Below are 25,245 nucleotides of genomic sequence, written 5' to 3'. Positions count from 1 at the left end.
GATTTTTTTCCCATTTTAATTTCCCATTAGAAAGTGAGCTAACTTATCGGTAAGTTAGTAATAAATTTTGTCAGGATCACTTTTTTGACGTATGTAACACATGGTAACAAATGTATAGATGCAATTCATATTGCTAGATTTGGTTGATTCTGCGTCTATTTGTGCAATGCTTATGTGGAAATCTGTTTAACGGTTTCATTGGTTTAAACATATTTTATTGACAAATATCAAAAGGATTGAGCACAAGTTTCAAAAACTTAGAAAAGCCCTTTCCATACATACAAATGACAGACAAAATTTAATACAAACAAGATTGCGAAATAGTATATACAATAATAAATGTTATCCACCAAAAAAGCTATAGCTAATAATTTATTCTAAGATGTAACTACTAACAATAACTTTTATTTAAATCGTTTTGAAAGTTTGATATATTTGTGAACTTCAAGGAAAAGGTTTGTATTCATCTCAATTGACAATTCTGAATTGCAGCACAATAGGATATCTATATTTATCACAGAATAATTTGACAATGTATTTAATAGTTCGGCACGAATTACATCATATTAGTGACATTGCAGGAAATAGTGTTCGGCATTTTCTATAAATTTGCCACAAGAACATGTGGGATCATTCACAACGTTTATTTCATACAAATCATTTTGCAACGAACTACACCCATGCCGTATTCTAGTGTGAATAATATTTTCAGGTCTATTACCTTTACAGTAGTAGATTGGCGCTTTATTTATTAAGGAACGTAATTTTTTGTTTATATAGATATTTGAAGGATTTAATGTTGGTTGATTGCTTTATGGGGTCCTCTAATAATTCCCAACCTCGAATTGTTGTGGGGAAGTACGAAGTTTGGTGTAATGTTGTTCTACAATAAGGATATCTATATTCGCTAATGTTTCTTAAATTGTATTTTTGTGGTGTTTGTTGATAATATTCTAGAATGTTATATAAGTATACTGGGTTTCTCTGATTTTTAATTTGAAAAAAATGTAGTTAGTCGCTTTTGTGTACGTCTGTCTGACAATTTATTCCATCCGGTTTCAAAATAAAGCGCTTCACGAGAACAAGTTTTAGTTAGTCAAGTGACAATCCTGGCAGCTTCTAGCTGTACCTTTTCAAGTTTTTCGGTATTGGAAACGTTACACCCATCCCACACTTCACAAGCGTATTCCAATTTCGGCCTTATGAATATCAAATATGCGTTATTTAGAGTTTGTCTATTAAAGGTGAATTTTAGTTTACGCAAAATATTTAATAATTTTGAGGTGGACGAAATAATAGTTTCTATATGGTTGGTCCATTTGGCGTCATTTGAAAGGGTAATGCCCAAGTGTTTGTGACATTTAACCACTTCAAGTGCTTGATTATCGAATATCAGACTCGGATAATTTTCTGTTTTTTTGGAGCTAAATAAAATAGCTTTTGTTTTGTTTGGATTAAAGTTTATAAGCCAATTATTTGCCCAAATGTTGAGATTTGTCAGATCGTAGTTTAAGGACTGTTCTATCTCTGAAACTGACTGTTTGCTACACCCAAGTGCCGTGTCGTCTGCAAATAATCTAGCCACATTATGGAGTACATATTGTACATCGTTGATGTAAGTCAAAAACAAAAAGGGGCCCAAAACTGATCCCTGGGGAACTCCTGATTGAAGAGTAATTTCTGATGACACAGAGCCATTTACGAATTTTCGTTGAGTCCGGTCTTGGACATAACTAGACAACCACGTAATTAGCATGCCTGAAACCCCATATTGACTTAATTTGTGTATCAAACCAGGTAAATATATGCGGTCAAACGCTTTAGATATATCGCAAAAAACATAGCAGGAATATAGTTGCTTATCTATTGCAGATGAGATATCATGATACACTTCTAAAAGTTGATGAACAGTAGAGTAGTTCGGTCGAAACCCTGATTGGTATTTGTACAAGAGATTGTTTTCATGAAAGTAGTTAAACAGGTGTTTGAAAACTACCTTTTCTAATAATTTACTCAAAGTACTTAATAGGCTTATAGGTCGGTAGTTTGAAACTAGAGAGCTGTCTCCTTTTTTATAGAAAGGTAAGACATTTGCTTTTTTCCAAATTGTTGGAAAAACGCCTGATTCTAGTGATTTATTAAAGATATATTTTAATGGTACACATATTGAGGTTTTGGTATATTTTAGTAACTTGTTACTAATATTATCAAATCCATTGGCTTTTTTTAATTTCAGTGTACTTATAAGATCTGCGATTTCCTTTTCTTCGACTAAAGGAATATCAAGTAGACAATTTGTTCGCTTATTGAATTTTGGTAATTCTCCTTGCTGAGTGTTATTTGAAATTGATCCGAAATAGTTGTTAAGTAATTCAGCTTTATCAAAATTTGAATGAGCAATTCTTCCATTGGGGTCTAAAAGTGGAGGAATATCATTTGATACATTTTGGCCTAATACTTTCCATAAATTATTCCAGTAATTCTGGCTATTTGTATCGTTAGAATTCAAGAAATTTGTGATTTCTTCTTTGTATTTTGTTTTTAACGCTTTTTTTAAAATTATTTACTTTATTTCTTTGAACTTTGTATTTTCTTAAATCGCATTCATGTTGTGTTTTCAAAGCTTTTTTGTGTAACCTGTTTCTGATTCTTATCGCTCTACGTATTTCTGTATTGAACCACGGTTTGTCAGTTAGTCTTATAGTTATTGATTTTTTTGGTATGCACAATGTAATATAGCTATTTAGAATTTCATAAAATTTTGAACATACTAAGTAAATATCAGAATTTGCAAAGGTACTCTCCCAATCGTGTTCTTTGGTAAGAGTATTTAACCTATTATAATTACCATCCTTATATACAAATATCTCCCGTTTAAAATTCCTGGGACTTGAAACTGGAAAATCTAATAATGCAAAAACACCCTTATGATTGGATATGTCAGGAGTGACATTAATCGTTTCACTGAAACTAATCTGAATTTCGTCATTTACTAAAATTACATCTAATAAGGTTGATGACGTCAGAGTAACGCGTGTAGGTTCATCAATAACATTTCTGAGATTATTTAAAGATAAAACATCCCGTAGCTTGCAGCGTGGTGCTAGCAAGTCATCATTTAGATCACCTAAAATTACAACCTTAAGCGTGGTTTGATAGGCTAGTTCAATGGATCTTTCGAACAATGACCAGAATTCAATTGTGCTGTTTGGCGGGCGGTAAAATAAGGCAACAAGTAATACGGTGTTTGGAAATTTGCATTCCACCCAAATACTCTCTATACCTGTAACCTCAAGATCATCTCGCCGTTTGCAATAAATGGTTTTATTAACATATAATAATAATCCGCCACCATGCGACGTCCGATCCTTCCGGTATGGAGAATGGTAACCGTCCCATTTTAGAGATGAATCTAACACACAGTTATCCAGATGAGTCTCAGTGAAACTACAAATATGGTAATCATTGACATCGTTGTATATTGTTTCAAGTTTGTGTCTTATACTACGTGCATTTAAGTGATAGACTGATAGGTTTTCATTTGAATCGTGATTTGAAGGTCCAGGATTTTTATGAACGGCTCCTGATCTTAGAACTAATAAGGCTAATACAGTACTTAGCAGACATAAATTATCAAGTTCACATAAAACTATTAGATATATTATTCGACATTGCCATTTCTCAGATGCCTCGTGCTTTACTGTGTAGTAAATGTCAACTATTACAGTAGCGATGAAAATATAATGAGTGTTGCACTTGCGCCAGTATTGCACGAGGGGACTGAGAAATCATCAAACAGTTAGATCTTAAATATTTAGTGGTTAGTTTTTGGTGGATATAGAGACATGAGAACATGATGTAAAAAACTAGTAAACAAATAAAACATATATACAGACAAAAACAGTGAATTATTTACAGTTAAAGCAATAGTATAATACATAAACATTGAATGTTTCGGTCATAGTTAAGTTAATATAACAATATCGTACGATGATATCTAGAGCAGGCAATTTGGACAAAAAATGAAGATGAAAGTTAAAGTGATAATACTTAGAGGGTGGTCAGTTTAACAATCCGATATGCAATTTTGATGTAAGGACTGAGTTCCCATAGTTGACAATTATTTAGATAATTGACTGTTTACATTTCAGTAAGTTAAATGGAATAAATAACGAAATCAAAAGTTTAAACTGAGATGATAACCCAATTAGTTAATATTTGAATGGAACTTTTAAGTAGATAATTGTGAACTTTTAAAAGATACGCCCATTTTAAATGCATAAATAATGTGGGCATGTAGTTTTATACATTCGATTCTTTTTATATCATAATTAGTTATATAATAATATAAATGTATAATTACATGTAACTATGTATTATAAACTAAACAGTGGTCTAAGCTAATATTACTCTGTAAAAGTTAGACAATAGGGAACCAACAAGTAAAATACATGTACATAACTTTACTTTACAGAAAGATTTTGTCATTGTTTTAAAAATCTAAGCAAACTTATTATTGCATGAAGGAAAATTGGGACAATGGCGAATGCATGAAACGATTTGAGGTACTATCCAGTTGGTCATCAACTTAGAGATACATTATGGGCGATTAGATAAAGAGCTGGCATCTCTCACTATAATAGTTAAAAACTAGATAATGTAAATGGAATTCGATTACCCATTTCATGATTAAATCATGAATGAAAGCTGAGCAACAAATCGGATCCTAATCCAGTAAATATCGCAGGCTAGTGATGACATCGAGAGTTGATTATGGTCTGGATAAGTTTTAATTAATGTCTTAATTAATAATTTAGATAAAATTTCAGGCCTTAAAAAGACCTGCAATACGCAGATTCAGCTCTTGTAATGGGTGTTTAAATATAATTAAATACGTATATATATTCATGCATTTGTAAACATTAAGAAAAACAAGAAAAAACCAGTACACAATAAGGTACAGTAGTCTGGGAATGATATTGGTGAATGAAATTGGTTCAAAAATATAAAGATACTGTCGGGCATCATTATTTCTTTTTATCAGGCTGTGGGGTCGAGGCAAATCCGCCAAAATCTCGTAAGGATTGTTGTTTTAATGGCCCAACTCTGTTATCATCATCTATACAGTCGGAAGATGTGTTGATTGCAGAATGTGATAAAGTAGCTTCGTTGTAATTAAACAGAGACTTAGTAGCTTGTGAATTTACTCTGTTTGTTGATGTATGAAAGTTATCGAAGTCCTGCTCACAGGTTATGATTGATACAGGAAGTGACATAAGTTCACGGATAACGTGCACCGGAAGTGACATAAGTTCAAGGGTAACGTGGCACCGATGAAACCCGTCATTACTGCTTCGCAGTTCTAGTTATTATTATATGTCCGAAGTTGTCGTTTTTCGAAATTTTGCCGTAATGTTATCAATAATTGTCGGATTGTAATATTTGATACATTTTGACATAGCCTGAAACAAGTAATTTAACATTTTCATTATCAACAGAAGTAACGTCATTTTGGCAAAAACTGTATTTTTAGCCTTTAAAACAGATATTTTATTCAAATGAGTCTGATTTGTAATGTTTTTAAAATTATGATATTTGATTCCAATCAACAAATAGATTGAACCCATACTATCATAGAGATACCAGAAAATGGTTTCTAACTTGTACGGTTGCAGAGAAATAGACGGTTTTCTACAAGTCACTTTTCAAGGTTTTTGGTCTATAAAAGTGGCAATTATTATTCGATTTACATAAAATTTTCACCATGTGATGCCTTATGCCATTTCTGATTTCATAAAACTAATTGAACATTTTCATTATCACCGGAAGTACTGTACACTTACATGTAACAAATGTATAAAATGAATTGATATTGCTGGATTTTGTTGATTCTGCGTCCATTTTATTTGATGTGTGCAATGCTTTTGTGGAAACCTGTTTAATGGTTTCATTGGTACCGGAAGTGACATATGTTTAAGGGTAACGTGGCACCGGTGAAACCCGTCATTACTGTTTGCAGTTCTAGTTCTTCTTCTTCTTCTTATTTTTTTTTCCACTTGAGCATATCTCAGAAACTATTTGTCGGATGAACTCGATGTCTTCGGTTTTACTGGGAAAGTGGGTGTGACTTAGAGATTAAAGCTATTTCAAACTTTCTGTGACAATGCGAAATGTCCGAAATCACCGAAGTTGTCGTTTTTTGAAATATTGCCGTAATATTAACAATAATTGTCGGATTTTAACATTTGATACATTTTGACATAGCCTGTTTAGATTTTTTATTTTCGATTAATCTTCGAAAATATTAGGCGCCAAATTTTGAAAATTTAAATTTTGACAAAAAACTTTTTTATTTATGAATATTTTTTATGGCGCTTTACCCATAATTAAAAGGTCATGTGACTTGAGCAAAAATATGAGAAATTTTTGTCTCGATAATTCACCTTGGCCGCTATTGGCTAATTCAGTTTATGGGTTCTAGGTTAATTATTTATTGATCGATTTGTGTAAAACAAAGTTCACATGCTCAATGGTGCAAAGTCTCAACTTTTTTTTATTACCGATAAAGCTTTCTATCAGTTGCAGAAATGACGTAATTTTGAATAAAACTATAATTTTTGCGGTTAGGAACGTCTTTTCGAAAGCAAATATTATTTTTTTTAAAATAAGTAAAAAAAGAAGTTGTGCCATGTAAAGGCGCAAAAAAAGTCGGAAGCAGTTTTTTTAATTTCAATTTCATTATTGCGCCATTTCGATTTAAAGGTGAAAAACGGTGTAAAATTGAGCTTTTTACAACCCATTCAGGCGTTTCATATTTTAAAATATATCTTTGTGACTTTCATAAACTTGTAGCATTAATTCATACGAAGAGAATCTATCTCAAAATTAGCTTGTAATATGAGCAGTTGCCGAGAAATGGTCAATTTTGCAAGTGTCACTTTTACGCTATTTTGCCTGTAAAAGAGTCAATTATTATTGGATTTTCATAAAAGTGATACCATTTGATGCGTAATGTCAATTGTGACTAGGTCAAACCAATTTAACATTTTCAATATCACCGGAAATGACGTAATTTGGGCAAAAACTATATTTATAGCTTTTGAAACAAATAATTTATTCAGATGAGTCGTATCTGTTATTTGTTTAAAATTTGAATATTTGATTCCAATCAACTAATAGAATGAACCCATGAGATCATATAGATATCACAAAATGGTTTCTAACTTGTTCAGTTGCGGAGAAAAAGGCGATTTTCAACAGGTCACTTTTTAAGGTTTTGGGTCCATAAAAGTGTCAATTATTATTCGATTTTCATAAAATTTTCACTGTGTGATACCTAATGCCATTTACGATTTCATACAAGTAATTTAAGATTTTTATTATCAACGGAAGTAACGTCATTTTGGCAAAAACTGTATTTTTAGCCTTCAAAACAGGTATTTTATTCAAATGAGTCTGATTTGTAATGTTTTTAAAATTATGATATCATAGAGATACCAGAAAATGGTTTCTAACTTGTACGGTTGCAGAGAAATAGACGGTTTTCTACAAGTCACTTTTCAAGGTTTTTGGTCTATAAAAGTGGCAATTATTATTCGATTTACATAAAATTTTCACCATGTGATGCCTTATGCCATTTCTGATTTCATAAAACTAATTGAACATTTTCATTATCACCGGAAGTACTGTACACTTACATGTAACAAATGTATAAAATGAATTGATATTGCTGGATTTTGTTGATTCTGCGTCCATTTTATTTGATGTGTGCAATGCTTTTGTGGAAACCTGTTTAATGGTTTCATTGGTACCGGAAGTGACATATGTTTAAGGGTAACGTGGCACCGGTGAAACCCGTCATTACTTCTTCGCAGTTCTAGTTCTACTTCTTATTATTATTTTTTTCCACCATAATGAAGGTTGAATTGGCAGCTCTTTGTACGCAAATTGTGTATAAGTATGTAATACAAAGTTTATGGACCCTCTAGAGGTGACAATTTTTATCCGATTTTGATGAAACATATCTCGGTCCCTTTTGATATTTGAGCATTTCAGACCATAACTTTCTGGATTATTGCCCCTGATTGTACCAAAAAAATCGTTTTTGTTTTTAGTTTGTTCTCTATCCATCTCTTGCAAAATGTGGGCGTATCCTGCCTGGCAGCCGCTGGTTTATACTTTCGATGGCCTACATGAAGATCTGATCGGTTGTAGTGGAAGGTCGCGTCAGAAGTCATACTGACATGGGGAAACCTAACTGGAACTCCCTCGGCCAACACCGGGATCGAGCCTGAGACCTCCTGATTAGTGAACCAGGACCTTAATCACTGAGCCATCGTGGCTCCCTGTGCCCGATATGGAAATTAACCAATTACTGTGTAAACGAAACGGTACCACCAATGTATTTCACTTCAATTAGAATGACGAGACATTTACATTACTGTAGCGTGTATTATTAATGAAGAACATTAACAGTTCCACCTTCTGCGCATGGTAAAAATTCATTGCAACAGATCAGATTACGCCTGTAGCAGACGCCGTATTTACAACTGAAGAGATTATGATGATAGGGTGAAAGTTTTATTTATTTTGAACAATTAATGTATGGAACTTATCTGTTCCCAAAGTTTGCGATTGGCTTGTTTATAAGGTATATAAGATGAATAGTCAGTTCTTAACACAAGATTGGAAGTGTAAAAATGAAAGGTAAGTCGTCTGCTCATTGCTTCTGCCAGCCAGGCACCTTAGTTTAGTGAGGTATGGTAGTTATAGTTATGGCAGTGCCAGCCTGCACTAATGTAATCCTAGTATATTGAGTTTAGACACTTAAGAAACTAGGTTAATATCTATCAAGAATCCTATTTTTACTTAGCTGTATATTGACTGTCAGACGACTTTATAACTGAAAGCTCAAAACATTTCTGAATAGCTGTAAACAGTTCTAAAGCAACCTGTTACAGAATACATTTTATTGCTTTGAAACTAAACGAGAGAACAATATTATAATGCTTCATAATTCTGAAGTATACAAAGCTTCCATTCTGCTCGTTTTTTCTATGTCTACTGAATTATATTATAAATGCCGATGAGTAGACATACTGGAATACAGGTTAAACATCGAGTTTAAACCTTACACCATTAAAAGTGCATGTGTTAACAGAAGTTTTTGGCCAAACATTATTCAAACCGATCCATTCTAACTAAGGTTATGGCCATTTCAAGTTTGCATTGGTTTCTATTGCTTTCACTCACCCATCTTTATTAGATAGATATAGTAATAATAATATCAATTGTACAAGCCATCTCATGACTCGTGGCGTTTTTTACGCTCTGGTGTGCTTATATATAATAACAAGTCTTTACATAAACATTATAAAACTTGGATTTTGGGACATCCTGGATAGTATCTTTAAGGTCAATTAAAGGCCTAGGCTTTCGTTGTTATTATTAAATGATCCATAAAAAATATTCTGAATGTCACAGAGACTTAATTTAGATGTATTTTCTCTTCTTTGGTGTACGTATTTGAAGTGTACGTGTAGTTTAGTTTGCTGATTAACTATTTAACTGTTTTTCTCAAATAGTTATGGCCGATTTATTACATTTCTGTCACATCCAATTACAATTAAGCATATAATCCTACAATCTCTTTTTAATTGAAGCGATAGTAGCTGGCTTTTCCGGACATTTTAAAACGGGATAGGTTTGACGTCTTTACGTCATGAAGGCGGGTCGAAATATATGTCGTATCCATCAGCCAATAATGCACCATCCATTTCAATTTTGATAAAGAAAAAAACCCCCAAAAAAACCACCGCTTGATTAACTTTATTGACAATATTTGCAAATAAACGAAAGTTGTTTCACTACATTGGACCGGGTATGTTTAATTAGTCCTAATAGTATAAAATTAACTTAACTTATTTTTAAGATGTCACATGCATTAATAAAGAAATCTAATCGTAGCTATAAACAAACACATCACAGTATATCTCAACGTTTTTAGCTACGTTCTCGTAGCTAGGTTCTTTTCTACCCAAACCGAGATCGTAATATTTCAAGGTATAGTTTTTGATGCTAGATTGTAATCTGGTATACCTAGACAAGAGATAGCGTTAAACTGTTATACTAGAACCATCTGGACTCTGGACATCTCAGGTATACCATATAAATCATTAATCAGAGCCATAGAGTACTTCATATTAACACGACTTTCAATTCTATTCCAATCAACAACCTAATGTTAATAGTTAAAGGAGCTAAATTGCTAATAGTTGGGACTTAGAAAATGACACAAATGGGTCGCAACGCATAAAATAATGTAATATGAATGTATATAAACTGATTTGCATTCAATCGTTTCCGTTTTTGCTCTAATTTCAAATCAGTTATGTTCGACTTAATCGAATGGTAATCTCAAGCGTCTGGTTATTCCAGTCTACACCGATAGTATTTATTGCGCATGCTCTCCAGATAAGAATATGTTGTCACCGTTTGATATGACTAGTGGAATATGTCTAGCCTCGTTCTTTAAGTCCCTTGTTACAAATAGCGCTGAAACACATTATGGTACACGATTCGTGTAACAATGGTAAAATGTTATTTTGTCTTAAATATTGGATATTGGAGGCCCATCTTTTCCCGGTAAGATCATAACATCAATGTTGATTTAAATTGACAAATAATTCATGTTTTCAATGTCGAAGACTTTGGATGATATTGAGTTAGAGACTTAGCTACTTTAAAGATGGCACGAGAGCAACATCAGACCAATCCTAGTACAAATATCCCATACATATAATATGATACCGATCCAGTTGGGCCCGACTAATCAACGGAATTCACCGGAACCCCTGGAATTTATTTACAATCACCGGAATTCACATATAATCACCGGAATTCATTTCGAAAACCCCCGATTCCTCCCACAAAACTAATTTATTTTAAATGCATAATACATTATAATATAACGAATAACTATCTTGATCTCTCCACAGGCCAGATGAAGGCGCTGTAGGTGTATTTATTTGAAAGACTACCGGAATTCAATTCAAATATATACATCATGGTTATGACAACGTAGGGCGCGTCGAATTACCCCAAAACTCCAAAACAACACCCAGTAACTCCAAAAATGTTGACTGCGGAAACACAAAATAGCAATTTAGTTGAGTTTAAGAAGCCTCACTGCTTTCGGCCCAAATCGGAGGTTCATGAGAGATAACTCTGTATGTGATTTTTGTTGACAAGAAACTACCGTATGTATACTTTCCTGGCAATTCGTTGTAATGTATTGTAATTAGTGATTGGTTAATAGTTTATTAAAACAGTAATTATATGCATGAAACATATTATGGTATATATATATAGTGCAATAAACAATTTAATATTATAGCTATATTTATTTATTTATAATTGCAACTTGTGTCGATTGTCACTTTCGGTCATCGACATCGTAACTTGTTTTGAAATAAATGAAATCAATTTAGATAAGTACCGCTGACAATTAATTCCCATGTTATGGTAGTTTATTGTGTTGTGATTATATGTGATTTGTCACCTTGTACAATGACAATATTTAAATTTAAAGTAGCTAAGTCTCTAACTCAATATCATCCAAAATCTTCGACATTGAAAACACGATTTATTTGTCGGTTTAAATCAACATTGAGGTTGTGATCTTACGGGGAAAAGATGGCCTTCTGATATCCAATATTTAAGACAAAATAAACATTTTACAATTGGTACACGAATCGTTTACCATAATGCGTTTCAGCGCTATTTGTAATAAGGGACTCGAAAAACGAGGCTAGGCATATTCCACAAGTCATGTCAAACGGTGACGCTATATTCTTATCTGGAGAGCATGCCCAATAAATACTATCGGCGTAGACGGGAATAACCAGAAGCTAGAGATTGAAATTCGCCGAACCTAACTGATTAGAAATGACAGTAAAAACAGAAACGATTGAATGTAAATCAATTTATATACATTCATATTACATTATTGTATGCGATGCGACCCATTTGTGTCAATTTCTAGGTCCCAAATATTAGCGACTTAGCTCCTTTAATATGATTCGTAAATCCGATATTTTGTTCATTAAAGGGAGATTACTCGACATATGTGGAGAAAATCTTGTAACTCGTCAAATTTGAGATGTTTTAAAACAGTTGTGTAGAGAACTATTTGTAATTCGTCAAAAATCCTCTTTTATTAGTAGTTCAGTCCTAATTTTAACTTACAAGATTAGTTGACCAAATCCACACACCAGAATTCATTTACAATCACCGGAATTCTCTATAACGATTACCGGAATTGTCTATAACGATTACCGTAATTCACTTTGAAGATTTCAGAATTCGCCCGTAAAATCTTCCTATTTACTTATATTTTTCATTAATATTAATATTGAAATACTTTAAAACACATACAATTACCGGAATTCACACTGAAATCATATAAACACCAGAATTCACTTTCAACATATCGGAATTCTCACTGAAGATCTTCGTACACGTATTTACTAATATTTTACATTAATGATAAATTACTTTAAATCACCGGGATTCACTTTGAAAACATATAAACATCGGAATTCACTTTCAACATATCGGAAATCGTACTTAAGACCTTCGTATTTACTAATATTTTACATTAATAATAAACTACCTTTAAACACCTAAATTCAACGGAATTCACATTGAAAACACATAAACAACGGAATTCACTTTCAAAATATCGGAATTCGCACTTAAGACCTTCGTGTTTACATGGAACTTATGTATTATAAGGTCCATGGTAATATATATTTTACATTAATAATAAATTACTTTAAAACATCGGAATTCACTTTGAGAAAATCGGACATTGAAAACATATAAACACCGGAATTGACTTTGAAAACATATAAACATCGGAATTCACTTTCAACATATCGGAATTCGCATTTCAGACCTTCGTACTTACTAATAATATTTTACATTAATAATAAATTACTTTAAAACACCACAATGGCCGGAATTCACATTGAAAACATAAACACCGGAATTCACATTCAAAATATCGGAATTCGCATTTCAGACCTTCGTACTTACTAATATTTTACACTAATAATAAATTAATTTAAAACACAGGAATTAACTTACAAAATATCTGAATTTTCACTTAAGACCTTCGCATTTACTAATATTTTACATTAATAATAAATTACTTTAAAACACCGGAATTCACATTGAGAAAATCGCAATTCGCCCAAGACAATTGTATTTACTTATATTTTGCATTAATATTAAACTAGAATGTATCTATTGTAAAACGATATTTCCAGATGGTCAACTCGGGGAAACACAATATGATAAGAACACAGCAGTAATCCATGTAAAATGTCAAACCTAACATTTCTTGAATGTGGAGCAAAACGTTCTCAGTGTAGATGAGCTAAGTTTATTCGTTGTTGTTGTTCTTAGTGTTTAACGTCCGCTTCCACCGAAGGTGATATCGTAGACAAGTCTTATGTTTTTATTATTATTATCATCTTAGCGCACGCGCACGCGCACGGGTCTTTCCCGGAGTAAACCCACGAGGTTGAGAAGGCGCCCCTATCTCCAAGCCACATATACGGTCACACCAGGGATCGAAACCACAGCCGAAAGCCAGAGGTGACCGACCAGCTAGCGGTCGAAGCGCGGCACTCTAGAACACTAATTCGAAAATTAACTTGGTAATAATAAGCCAATCAAATCCGCTGTAGCATGAAGCAGTCCAGATTAAATAAAGTGCAAAAACACAGGGGTCGCACAATTTCGGCTTAATCCTTACTGATTATTCCTTAAATCAATACTGACGTGTTTAGTAGTTATTTTGATAATTAATTTGCAGTGGATATGAAGTTCAGATTTATGTTTAACCTGTTTGTTGACAGGGTCCTTTTGTTGATTGTCTCTAGAATCATAGCTATAATATTAAATTGTGTATTGCACTATATATATATACCATAATATGTTCATGCTATAATTACTGTTTTAATAAACTATTAATCAATCTCTAATTACAATACATTACAACAAATTGCAACGAAAGTATATATACGGTAGTTTCTTGTTAACAAAAATCACATACACGAGTTATCTCCCGTGAACCTCCGGTTTCGGGCACAAAGCAGCGAGGCTTCTTAAATTCATCTAAATTGTTCTTTTGTGTTTTCACAGTCAACATTTTTGGAGTAATTGGGTGTTATTTTGGAGTTATTGGGTAATTCGACGCAAATTGTTATTTTGTGTTATTTTGGAGTTAGGCCTATTGGGTAATTCGACGCACCCCAACGCACCCCGACGCGCCCTACATGTACGTTATCGTAATAATGATGCATATATTTGAAATGAATTCCAGTAGTCTTTCAAATAAATACACTTACAGCGCCTTCATCTGGCTTGTGGAGAGATCAAAATAGTTATTGGTTATATTATAATGTATTATACATTTAAAATAAAGTAGTTTTGTGGGAGGAATCGGGGATTTTCGAAGTGAATTCCGGTGAATGTAAATTCCGGTGATTTCCGGTGATTAGTCTACCCGATCCAATTTGTGTTCTTGTATTATTGTACATAAAAACCTGCAGTAAGACGAATGTATAATATTGTTAAAAACCATTCCAGTTAAAGTGTTAGGTATGGTACATGTATTATGCTGTAAGACAGATTTCGAATTAATGTTAGTTTAGTGTTTTGCGGATGTTAGGTAACAAATGAAAAAGTTAGAATCAGGTACTTACAATCAATATAATTTATGTTTATCTAAAATAAAGAATGTGAACTTCTAATACTGATCACAATACTATGACCTACATGTATACTATACATTCCAGCTTTGTATTTTGCTGAAAGGTCAGAATAATCCTTTTAAATAATTCAAAAATATATACGATCTTTCAGTAAAACATATAAAAAATATATACATGTCTAAGTAAAATCTGTAAAATTTTAAGAATGAAATTTACAAAGCTAAGCAGATACTACGTAAAAGATATACATTTCTGTATAAACATATATGTATAAGTTTATCAAATAGTACAGCTACACTTTCTTGTATACAGTACAAAAAAATTATCTTTCCAGAAGAAAGTTACACAACAGAAGTAGGCTGTCTAAAATTGGAACTAGTTCCATGTCTAGTATAGTTATACACGATTTTCAATTTAAAGCACTCCGAGACCTTCGCTCAAATTAGAAGTTGTCAGAAATCTTGACTTTTACAAAATATTTTAAAAATGTAAGTTCACTTTTTATTAGATACAACCACCATATGTTTGATAGAATTTTATTGATGGAAACTAGCGATTAATGGAAAACATGTCAGGTGGTTCACAGGTATCTCAAAAGTCTAAATATGCAATATTTTAGCATAAAGACCAGGCCCAAAACATACATAAAGAATGACTTGGTTTGCACCGAAACATAGCTGAATTATTTGAACTCATTTATGTAACCAGAAACATAAAGGTGGAGACGTGAAAGGAAATAAAAAAAACATACAGGGTTATGTGCATATATACATGTATGAAAAAAAGACTATGCATGAAACAAACAAAACATACATACATGTACGTACACAGAGCTATAAACTTACAGTGAAGCAATATTGATTGGTTTACAAAAGATTCTATGTATTTTAATAGTTCTATACATTTTTGTTCAGCATCAATATTTTGAATTATTGAGAATCTTTCAATTCATTGAAAGTTGGTTCTTGATATAAAATAATCTGAAGAGATCTTTTTTTTCTTTCAGTATGTTTTTTTTTTAGCAGGATATTAAACCAGCGGTTGCCAGGCAAGATACGCCCACATTTTGCAAAAGATGGATAGAGAATCAAGCTAAAAACAAAAGCGATTTTATATACAATCAGGGGCCATAATCCACAAAGTTATGGTCTGAAATGCGCAAATATCGAAAGGGGCATAAAGATGTATTTTAAGTTTCATCAAAATCGGATAAAAATTGTGACCTCTAGAAGTTCCACATCCTTCGTGTTACATACTTTTACACAATTTGCGTACACAGAGCTGCCATTTTGCCGGGCAGTTTCGTTTTCATTTTCCCGAAATTCCATTTCAACCTTCATTATTGTGGAATGGTGAAATATTCAAACGGTTTTTAAAATCGGATAAAAATTGTGACCTCTAGAGAATCCACAAGCTAATAAACACCATTTTTCGTACAATCAGGGGCCATAATCCAGGCAGTTACCTTCCGATATGCGTGATTATCGAGAGGAACCAAGATCTTTGTGATATAAACATACATTTCAAGTTTTATCAAAATCGAATAAAAATTGTGACTTTTAGAGGGTCCACAACCTTGGTATTACATACTTTTAGATTATTTGCGTACAAGGAGCGCCATTTTGTCCGACAGTTTCGGTTGGATTTTTATGAAATTCAAACTCAACCTTCATTGCATCATTTAAATTAGTAAAACAAAGAAGCCTATGGAATTTCAGCAATTTCCGTTGATTACATCTAGAATTATGGCCCTTGTTTCACTTTGTTGAATCTTGTGAACGCTCTAATGACAACAGTTATCAACCGATCTGTTTAAAATTGATATGCATCATTTAAATTGGTGCAACGAAGAATCCTATTGAATTTCAGCAATTTCCATTAATTACGCCGTGAGTTATAGCCCTTGTTTCACTTTGTTGTACCTTGTGAATGCTCTAACGACAAAAGTTATTATCCGATCAGTATGAAATTTATTTGTATCGTTTAAATTAGTAAAACGAACAAGCCTATTGAGTTTCAGCAAATTTCCGTTTATTACATCTAGAGTTATGGCCCTTGTTTCACTTTGTTGAATCTTGTGAACGCTTGAACGACAAAAGTTATCACCCAATCTGTATGAAATTCATATGCATCGTTTAAATAAGTGAAATAAAGAAGCCTATTGAATGTCAGCAATTTCCGTCAATTACTTCTAGAGTTATGGCCCTTGTTTTACTTTGTTAAACCTTGCGAACGTTCGAACGACAAAAGTTATCATCCGATTTGTATGAAATTTATATGCATTATTTGAATTAGTAAAACGAAAAAGCCTGTCGAATTTCAATAATTTCTGTAGATTACTTCCAGAGTTACGGCCCTTGTTTTAGTTTTTAGAACCTTCGGAACCCCCAAACGACGAAAATTATAATGTCATCTGTATGAAATTGTCTATTAAATGCCCCCAATTACCTACAAAAGAATAAATATACGACAACCCTTGTCGACCGCACGGACGATTTAGCTGCTGTGGTAGAATGTTTTGTTGCCTTGCAACCTATCTTTTTATTGCATGTTGATAATGGTCACAAAATGATGAAAACGTTACAAATATGTTTTTCTTTGGGTTTTTGAATAATATATTTCTTGGTTACACTTAAATGGCCCAAATGAAAATAACGTCACAAGTCAAAAGTAGATGCCACCCCATTTCACCTCAATCTGGTCATTTGTCTTGTCCAAATTCAAAGAGATTCTGTTTCTTTTAACTTGAAACATCCAATAATATTAGCCCGGCTGGTGTGGAAATGTATGACGCTAACCTCGATTTCATTTCCACTGACACTGACAATAAACTAGACATGATCAATTGTGAAGTTTTTACCTGTATATTTACATAGATAACTATTGATATAAAACACACACATGATACTTTAAATAAAGTCTCTACTATCAGCCTTTAAAATAATACATCTGCTTCTTATTATTAAAGAAGTGTTTTAAAAATGTTTAATAAAATTGTATTTCTCCAAACGCTGAATTGCGGGTAAATATGCTCGGGCAAAACTACCCCCCAGCCCCGACCGATACTCTCTCTCTCTCTTCCTCTCTCTCCCTTTCTCTCTCTCTCTCACAAAGATAATATTAACTGCTTACTTTCCGACTTATTAAGGTAGGCCTATATCTGACCACATCTGATAGCCAAATCACTAACGTCCTAGATGTCAACATATTTGTTTTAACAACCAACGTTCGATGCTTGACCGTTTTATCTGACCATACGTTTATCTTTGTGAACAGTAATTAAAAACATTTCCACGAATTACAGATAGTAGACGTGATAAAATTGCAGCAATAATTAGCTCACATCTGATTGGTTATCCGGAAACGTACATTAATAATTGATCTAACAAGTTTGGTACTTGTTTACCTCTACTCACCCATGTGACCCACTCTTCAATCATACTTCTCGTGATGCTACTAGTAAATAAAAATGTTACTATAACATCTGGAACAAAGCTACATATACTTACTATCTTACGTCCTACTTCCTCAAGCAGAAATATGACCAGCCTACCTTCAATTGATAAGGAACCATTTAAATCATTCATCTGCAAGTGAAGATCAGTATTTTTTTTTTTTTTTTTGGGGGGGGGGGGTAAAATTCAAATTTCAAAACGTCATATCAGACTCGGAATCACAAGTGTCCTTTAATCATATAAAAATCAAAACAAACTTGACTGCTTAAATCACAGTTCCAAAGTTTGGGTGATATCAAAATCTATTGACAAGAATGGACAAGAGCGGTTTTTTTTTGTCAACAGCTTTCAAAGCATTACAAGAAGTGCCGAGGGAAATGTATATTATAGATATGCATATTTTATATAATACATCATACCCTATATTTAAATTTGAAAATTGAGACAAATTGGCGTTATCATCTTATTGGCTTTAAATTAACACACAGTTCATGAGGCAACGACGTCTATTGATTTTCAACGATTTCTGAGAATTACTGTTCGTGTTATGGCCTCTGATCAATTTGTAACATCTCGTAGACGCCCTACCGGCTACAGTTATTGTCAGTTGATGCAAAATTTGTTCAGTGATTATTTTCATGAAACGAACAAACCTATTGATTTTCAAAGATGTCCAAAAATAACTGTTGGGTCAGTTATTTGAAGCATTTTAGAAGCTAAAGTTATCATCTGGTTGACTTAAAAATTATATACAAAAAGATCTAGAAGCCAATCAAACTTTAAATATTTCTAATAATTACTTCATTGGTTGGTACTCTTGATCAGTTGTAAAGCCTTGTATCTTACCTACTAAAGAATAAAAAGATATTTTTCTTACAATCTTGGAGGACAAAAGTGTAAAAAGGGTTTCGAAAATATTATTACTTTTACGAACCTACAGATACACAAATTGTACGGTGTAAAATAATATAGAATCTAATATAAACTTTATTATGTCCATATGCAAGCTTATGTTAGAATTGGTCGAATAGAATATGGATTCGGTAAAAGTGCTTAGAATCCTGCATTGTCTTAGACTCTTTTTAGCAAACTCAAAAAGTAACCAGTTCTATGAAAAAAAGACAACCATGTCAAAACATATCGTTTGGATTATAAACAATTAAATGTGTAAATGGACTTACGAGGTTTTCTATAATCACTAATGTATGAAACAAATTCCCTTGGGGTTTAGTTATTTGTAATTATTGAAGGTGAAAGGAGTTCATGCACTATAGTATCTGTGTCCATATTTGTGTCGTTCAATTTGGACAGTTCACGTATTTCACCGTGCATAATTGATTAGAAATTACAATAAAACAATTAAAAATTGAATATAAATCACTTTAAATACATTCAAATTACATTAATATGTGCTTTCAGAGTCACGCGCTGTTTAAATATCATACAATTGAGCAACTTTATCTGTGAAATGAAATGGGTTTTAACGTCGTATTTTTCTGCTCCAATGCTGGGCTAATGAAGACGGGCATACGCCATACATTGTGCTATGAGGGAAATTTTGCCCGGGCTGCGGCACTATCGCCTACTCTTATATCGAATTCCAACTGCCAAGGGATCTTTTACGTGCATTCCAATGTATACACGGGACCTCGGTTTTTTGTCTCATCCGAAGGACTAGACAGCTGTCCTTGTCAGGCCCTCTGTCCTGCATCACTGACAAGGGGGAATCACGCCGGAAAATCTTGATGAAGTTTCTCGGCCAATGCAGGGATCGAACACCCGACCTCCCATCTTCAATAGAAGGCTTAATCTCGCCTTAACTACGTACATCTTATCAAGCCCTTCACGTAATACCCCGCATATTTTGGCACTATTTTTGATTGGGTATAAGCCCAGCTTGTGATCCTATCAGATTCCTTCGTTGAAAATATCGTTACGATTATCAAGTCTCGCGCTTATAGCTAAAATGTCTACATGTGACAATCAATTTGCAATGTTCAAGGTTCGATCAATGTCAAGGTTGCTGGAAATCATACCTGATCAACAAAGAGTTTCTATGGAGGACGCCATATTTGTTTACAGTGTGTTATGTGCGACGACCACTGATTGGACAATGCTAATTGATCACGTGTAAACACAACGAGCGCAAAATTTCAGGAATTTCCCAGTTCTGCAGCAACGGTTAGATGTTGTAAAACTCGCGATCGTTGCTTCAGGAATATGCCGACCTCCAGGCTAGCGAGCCAACATCTTACCCACTTAGCCACGCGATCCCCAACTTTATCTGTAAATTATAATCCCAACTAAGAATGCAATTAGATCAAAATGTGTTTTGTGGTTTTCTCAAAATCATGAAAAATGACATTACAAATAAGCCGTTTCTCTAAAATCGTTTTAAAAAATTCTAGCGCGAACCGTGACAGACGGAAATTACAGCATTAGTTAAAAAAAAAATCCTTCTTGGCTATCGTCTATTCATAACCCACTGTTAATGTACCATTAAGGGAATTTTATAATATAATTAAGCATTTTGGAGGTATATTTTACGGTTTAGATTACTGCATCATTCAATTATATTGCGACGTGTACGTTTCTTTATCACTTTGCACAACTGGCATAACACCAGCTACTTAAAACTCATAATATCTACATACATCTACATAGATGAAACAGCTATTCTCGTTTTTCCATTGTTTATTTATCGTTAGTTGTCTTATTGCGTACAAAAAAACTAAGACATATAATGAACAAAGGTATGGCTTATCAGATTTAACAGTTTTCAGGTTGTCATATTGGATGATCTATTATGTGCATTACAATAATGTACTAGTTGGCCAATATCTCAGACTATATGTAAGGGAAAGAATAACTGAAATACCTAAGCCAGAAAGATAAAATATCTGGTCACATTTTCTCATTTGCTTCTTTGTATTCAGTTTTGAAATGTGGTCGTATATTGTCGCCGCCCCCGTCCGTCCGTTCGTCGGTTGGTCCAGCGTCCACAATTGCTTGTCCAGCGTCCACAATTGCTTGTCCAGCGTCCACAATTGCTTGTGGACGTTCTAGAGGCTAAAGTTAATATCCGATTGACTTTGACTTTATACACAATGTTTAAGATCATGAGACGAAGAAGTTTATTGATTTTCAGCGATTTCCGATAATTACTGCCATAATAATAGCTCTTGATCACTTCAAAAAATCTTGTGGACGTTCTAGAGGCTAAAGTTAATATCCGATTGACTTTAAATGTATACACGGTGTTTAAGGTCATGAGACAATGAAGCCTATTTATTTTCAGCGATTTCTGATAATTACTGCCAAAGTTATGGCTCTTGATCATTGTGAAAAATCTTGTGACGCTCTAGAGGCTAAAGTTATCATCCGATTGACTTTAGATTGATACACAGAGTTTAAGGTCTTAAGGCGAACAAGTATATTGATTTTCAATGAATTTCGATAACTTGAAAAGTTAAATCCATGATATTAAATGTTTCTTACACTAAATGTTAGCATGGGGCAGAACTTTATAAAAAAAAAACCCAAACAAATTCTAATGATTTTCTGATAATTACTTACTTAATGAGTTGTTACTCTTAATCAGATTTTAGTGCATTATAAATGTTTCATTACCGAAAAAAGTAAAAATATGCTACAACTCTTGTTGACTGCCCGGACGATTCAGGTGCTATGGGCGTATGTTTCGTTGCCTGGCAACCCATCTTTACTTTGTTTTTGTGGCAAATGGAACATATTCCCTAACTATATGTAATATACCTCGATTCTTTTAAATACTAAATATGTTTCTCACTTGACTTAGAACATTTAGTTTCAGACTACTTTTTTTTTTATACATTTTACCGATGTGGTTAGTTGTATAGGTGGTTTTTACTTCAATATGCTTACATTCATATTTCTTGTAAAATATAGCAGATCATGACATATGCTGACATTACCTAATGGTCTCTTGGGTCGCCTATCCAACCTCGTGGGTTTCCCTATGTCCTCTTCGTTCGTTTGTTTGTGATATCGGCGTATTGTGTCTTGTCCGTGTATTTGTTTTGTGTAAATTATGAGTGGTGCAGGTTCCCCTGCACTTACTAATAAAGCACTTGAGTCAACTGTTCCTAAACAGTGTATCAGAATCGAATTCGGACTACCTGTTTGATCGCCATGCCCAATAATATGCAATATCTTAAAGGCTATGACTAGAATCAATTTATTATCTTTCTCTGTGCAATTCATTATTCCACACAATTCCGCTTCATGGCCCTCCCTAATAAACAAACTATACATTTTTGGAAAGCTTATAACACCAGATGAAAATTGTGATAATTTTCAAGTAAATGCTATATTTATACTAACAATTGTGAAGTTGACATAAAATTAAACATTGGCGAAAACACCCAATGACATCATCCTCGGCAAAGAATATGCTATTGGTTAAATTTTGATTTAAACCAAAATGCAGAAAACATAATGGACAAGAGAACATACAGAATTTTGGAAATCCATTAACGGTAATAGGGAGTTATCTCCCTTCCTGTCAAATGCCTGCAATTGGTAACCGTATTTTATGTGTGTGTTGACTGCTGATGCTGTATGACGCACAAGACCATTTGTGAGCACACAAGCCCAATATTTATATCGTTAATGGGGTTCCATGGGACTGCAAGGGTTGGTGAGCGGGTGTTTACCAAGAAATTATGGGCGGAGCGCCTAGTCTGATGAGCAAGGAGATATGTTGACATTGGGTGAGCAATATGTCTATGAAGTAATGGAGACCGGACTCTGTCCGTGGTTTTGTAAATCGCATTGAAACCACGTGATTTTTTCCACTACAACAAACCCACACCCACATACCCTTTCAATTAGACCCTACATTATTTTTACTACAGGTAGCTGTAAACCCCTAGTTCAGATATTTCAGGCCAAATTACAAGCATTTAAACTGAAACCGTATCTATAATTGTGTAATTTGCTAACAGATGTAGATGTAAGAAAAAACTAATTATTTATTGAAGTAAAACAATTATTGAAAATCAAAATTACGCAGTTACTCTGGACTTTAAATGTCATCAAGGTTGGTCGTTATCATCACCACTGTCACTACATGTATAAACATCAAATTCGGTTTCTTTAACAGTCTTTTTGTTCATTTTCACATTTACCACACTTACACAGATTAGATCAATCTGTTTCACAGAGAATTACGAGTCTCGTATAATATCTCTGTCATAGATGACTGCCTTAACACGTGCTGTCACAGCACGCGGTGTGAATCATTGGCTGAATGGCGCGTGCATTGTTTACATAAGACATAACTGCTTCGTGGAGAATGCTGCATTTTAGTCAATTTAATACCCATATACACTAAATCGGAAATAATTTTTACCTACAAATACGTCAAACGCCTTTATTTATTTTTCCAATATATACAAAAAATGTTTTAGAATTTAATTTGTAGCAGGAAAAAAGTTAATATTTCTAGCTCATTAAGCCGCATCAATGTCATCCTTATCAGTGATTGTCGCGGCCAAGCAAATATTCACTGCGGATTAGTGTGAGATTAGATATGTACATGCAGTGCCGGACTGGTGGGACAAAGGCCCACCTGTCAGGTCATTGACCAAGGCCCACACAAGTACGCGACAACCGCAAACCCATTTTCCAAACATATCAGACCAAAGCAGAAGAAGGAAATTTTTTGATTTCCTGATACAATTAGATAACAGAATGACCCAAGAGGCTATCGTTAGATGAATTTGAGAATTCTCTTCAGTGTCAAAAACAAAAGATGAATTACACGGTTCTCGGTATAATGAGGTCAAACTCATAAAGTTCTTTCCTTGTAGTACACTTCTTTTTTTGTCTTGTTTGTCAGCCATTTTTTTCCTATCTTTTCTTTCCCTTGTCCTGTCCTCTTCTTCCTTCTTTCTTTTCTTTCCTCTCCTTCTTCTTTCTTTCTATTTTCTTTTTTCTGTCTCTTTTCTTTTTTCTTTTTTTCTTTCTAGGCTTAGGCCTACTTTTTTTAATGAGCTTAGGCCCACCTGTCCGGCACTGTGTACATGTACAAGACAACCCCGGTGCCCTCCATAGTTTAAACAATATCTGACTCAACAAACTGAATTGGATTTAACAAAAGGTAAGGGGCTACATGTGTGTAGGGAGCCAATCTCAGTTGGGTGTTGGGAGTTGGGGATTGGGGGACGGCGGGGGGGGGGGGGAGTCTATTTGCCCGAAAAATTTCTTTGTCACCCAAATTTTCTGAATGAATCAATCATTAACTAAAATGAATTTTCCGAAAAGCTGTGATGGTTGTTTATTTTGAATTAATTATACAATTATATTTCCATGAGATATAGGGTCTATGTTCTTTCAGTTTAAGGACATTCTCAATCTAATTCTTTATGGTTGACATATGACTGATTGATTTACTGAAAAATACAAAGATTGCCATAAGCACAATACTAAAATAATAACTCATATCCTACATGTACGTACTGAGGGTCTTAACTAATTTCCACATGAAAAGACATAACTAAGGATAATCTGAGATGCCCAGTGTTAAAGGCTCAATACCACTCTTGTTGTAACTGAATAATATGTCCCAATCTTTATTCTGGTCAACAAATTGTACTATTTTACAATATTCCAATTAATTGATGATACAAATTTCATCTTAACAAGTAAAATAGGATTTAATGGATAATTTACACAACAGGTAGGACACTTACACATCTAGTACATAGAATAAGGCTATTTTTTATTTTCTGGAGCTGTGAAGCCAGCAAGAGTGTTATTGTCCCTTTAACATGGAGACAAATAGCTTAATAAGATGCAGGATTATCAAGGGAAATGTAAACAGATCAAGTCTACAGCATATAATAGGGTGACCCGTGCACCCAAATTGTCCGTAAAGAAAATTGGTGTCGACTCGGCGAATGTACACGCTTCAGTGGCTTTTTTCGAACTGATCGCTCACGTTTAGTACGCAGTATGAAAATATC

The 25,245-nt window shown here is 33.7% G+C and overlaps 1 protein-coding gene across 1 annotated transcript in view; it reads left to right on the top strand.

Moving 5' to 3' along the window:
• The first annotated feature begins 8,542 nt into the window (after nucleotides 1-8,542).
• Nucleotides 8,543-25,245, top strand: part of LOC126825405 (myosin light chain kinase, smooth muscle) — a 103,720-nt gene continuing 87,017 nt past the window's right edge. The window contains exon 1 of the mRNA XM_050555070.2: nucleotides 8,543-8,706. Within this exon, the coding sequence (XP_050411027.1) occupies nucleotides 8,660-8,706 (47 nt within the window). The 5' untranslated portion in view covers nucleotides 8,543-8,659. The remainder of the gene's footprint in view (nucleotides 8,707-25,245) is intronic.

This window comes from Patella vulgata, chromosome 6 (assembly GCF_932274485.2).
Source record: "Patella vulgata chromosome 6, xgPatVulg1.2, whole genome shotgun sequence".
Classification (NCBI taxonomy): Eukaryota; Metazoa; Mollusca; class Gastropoda; family Patellidae; genus Patella; species Patella vulgata.
This window is presented reverse-complemented; position numbering and strand designations above follow the sequence as displayed.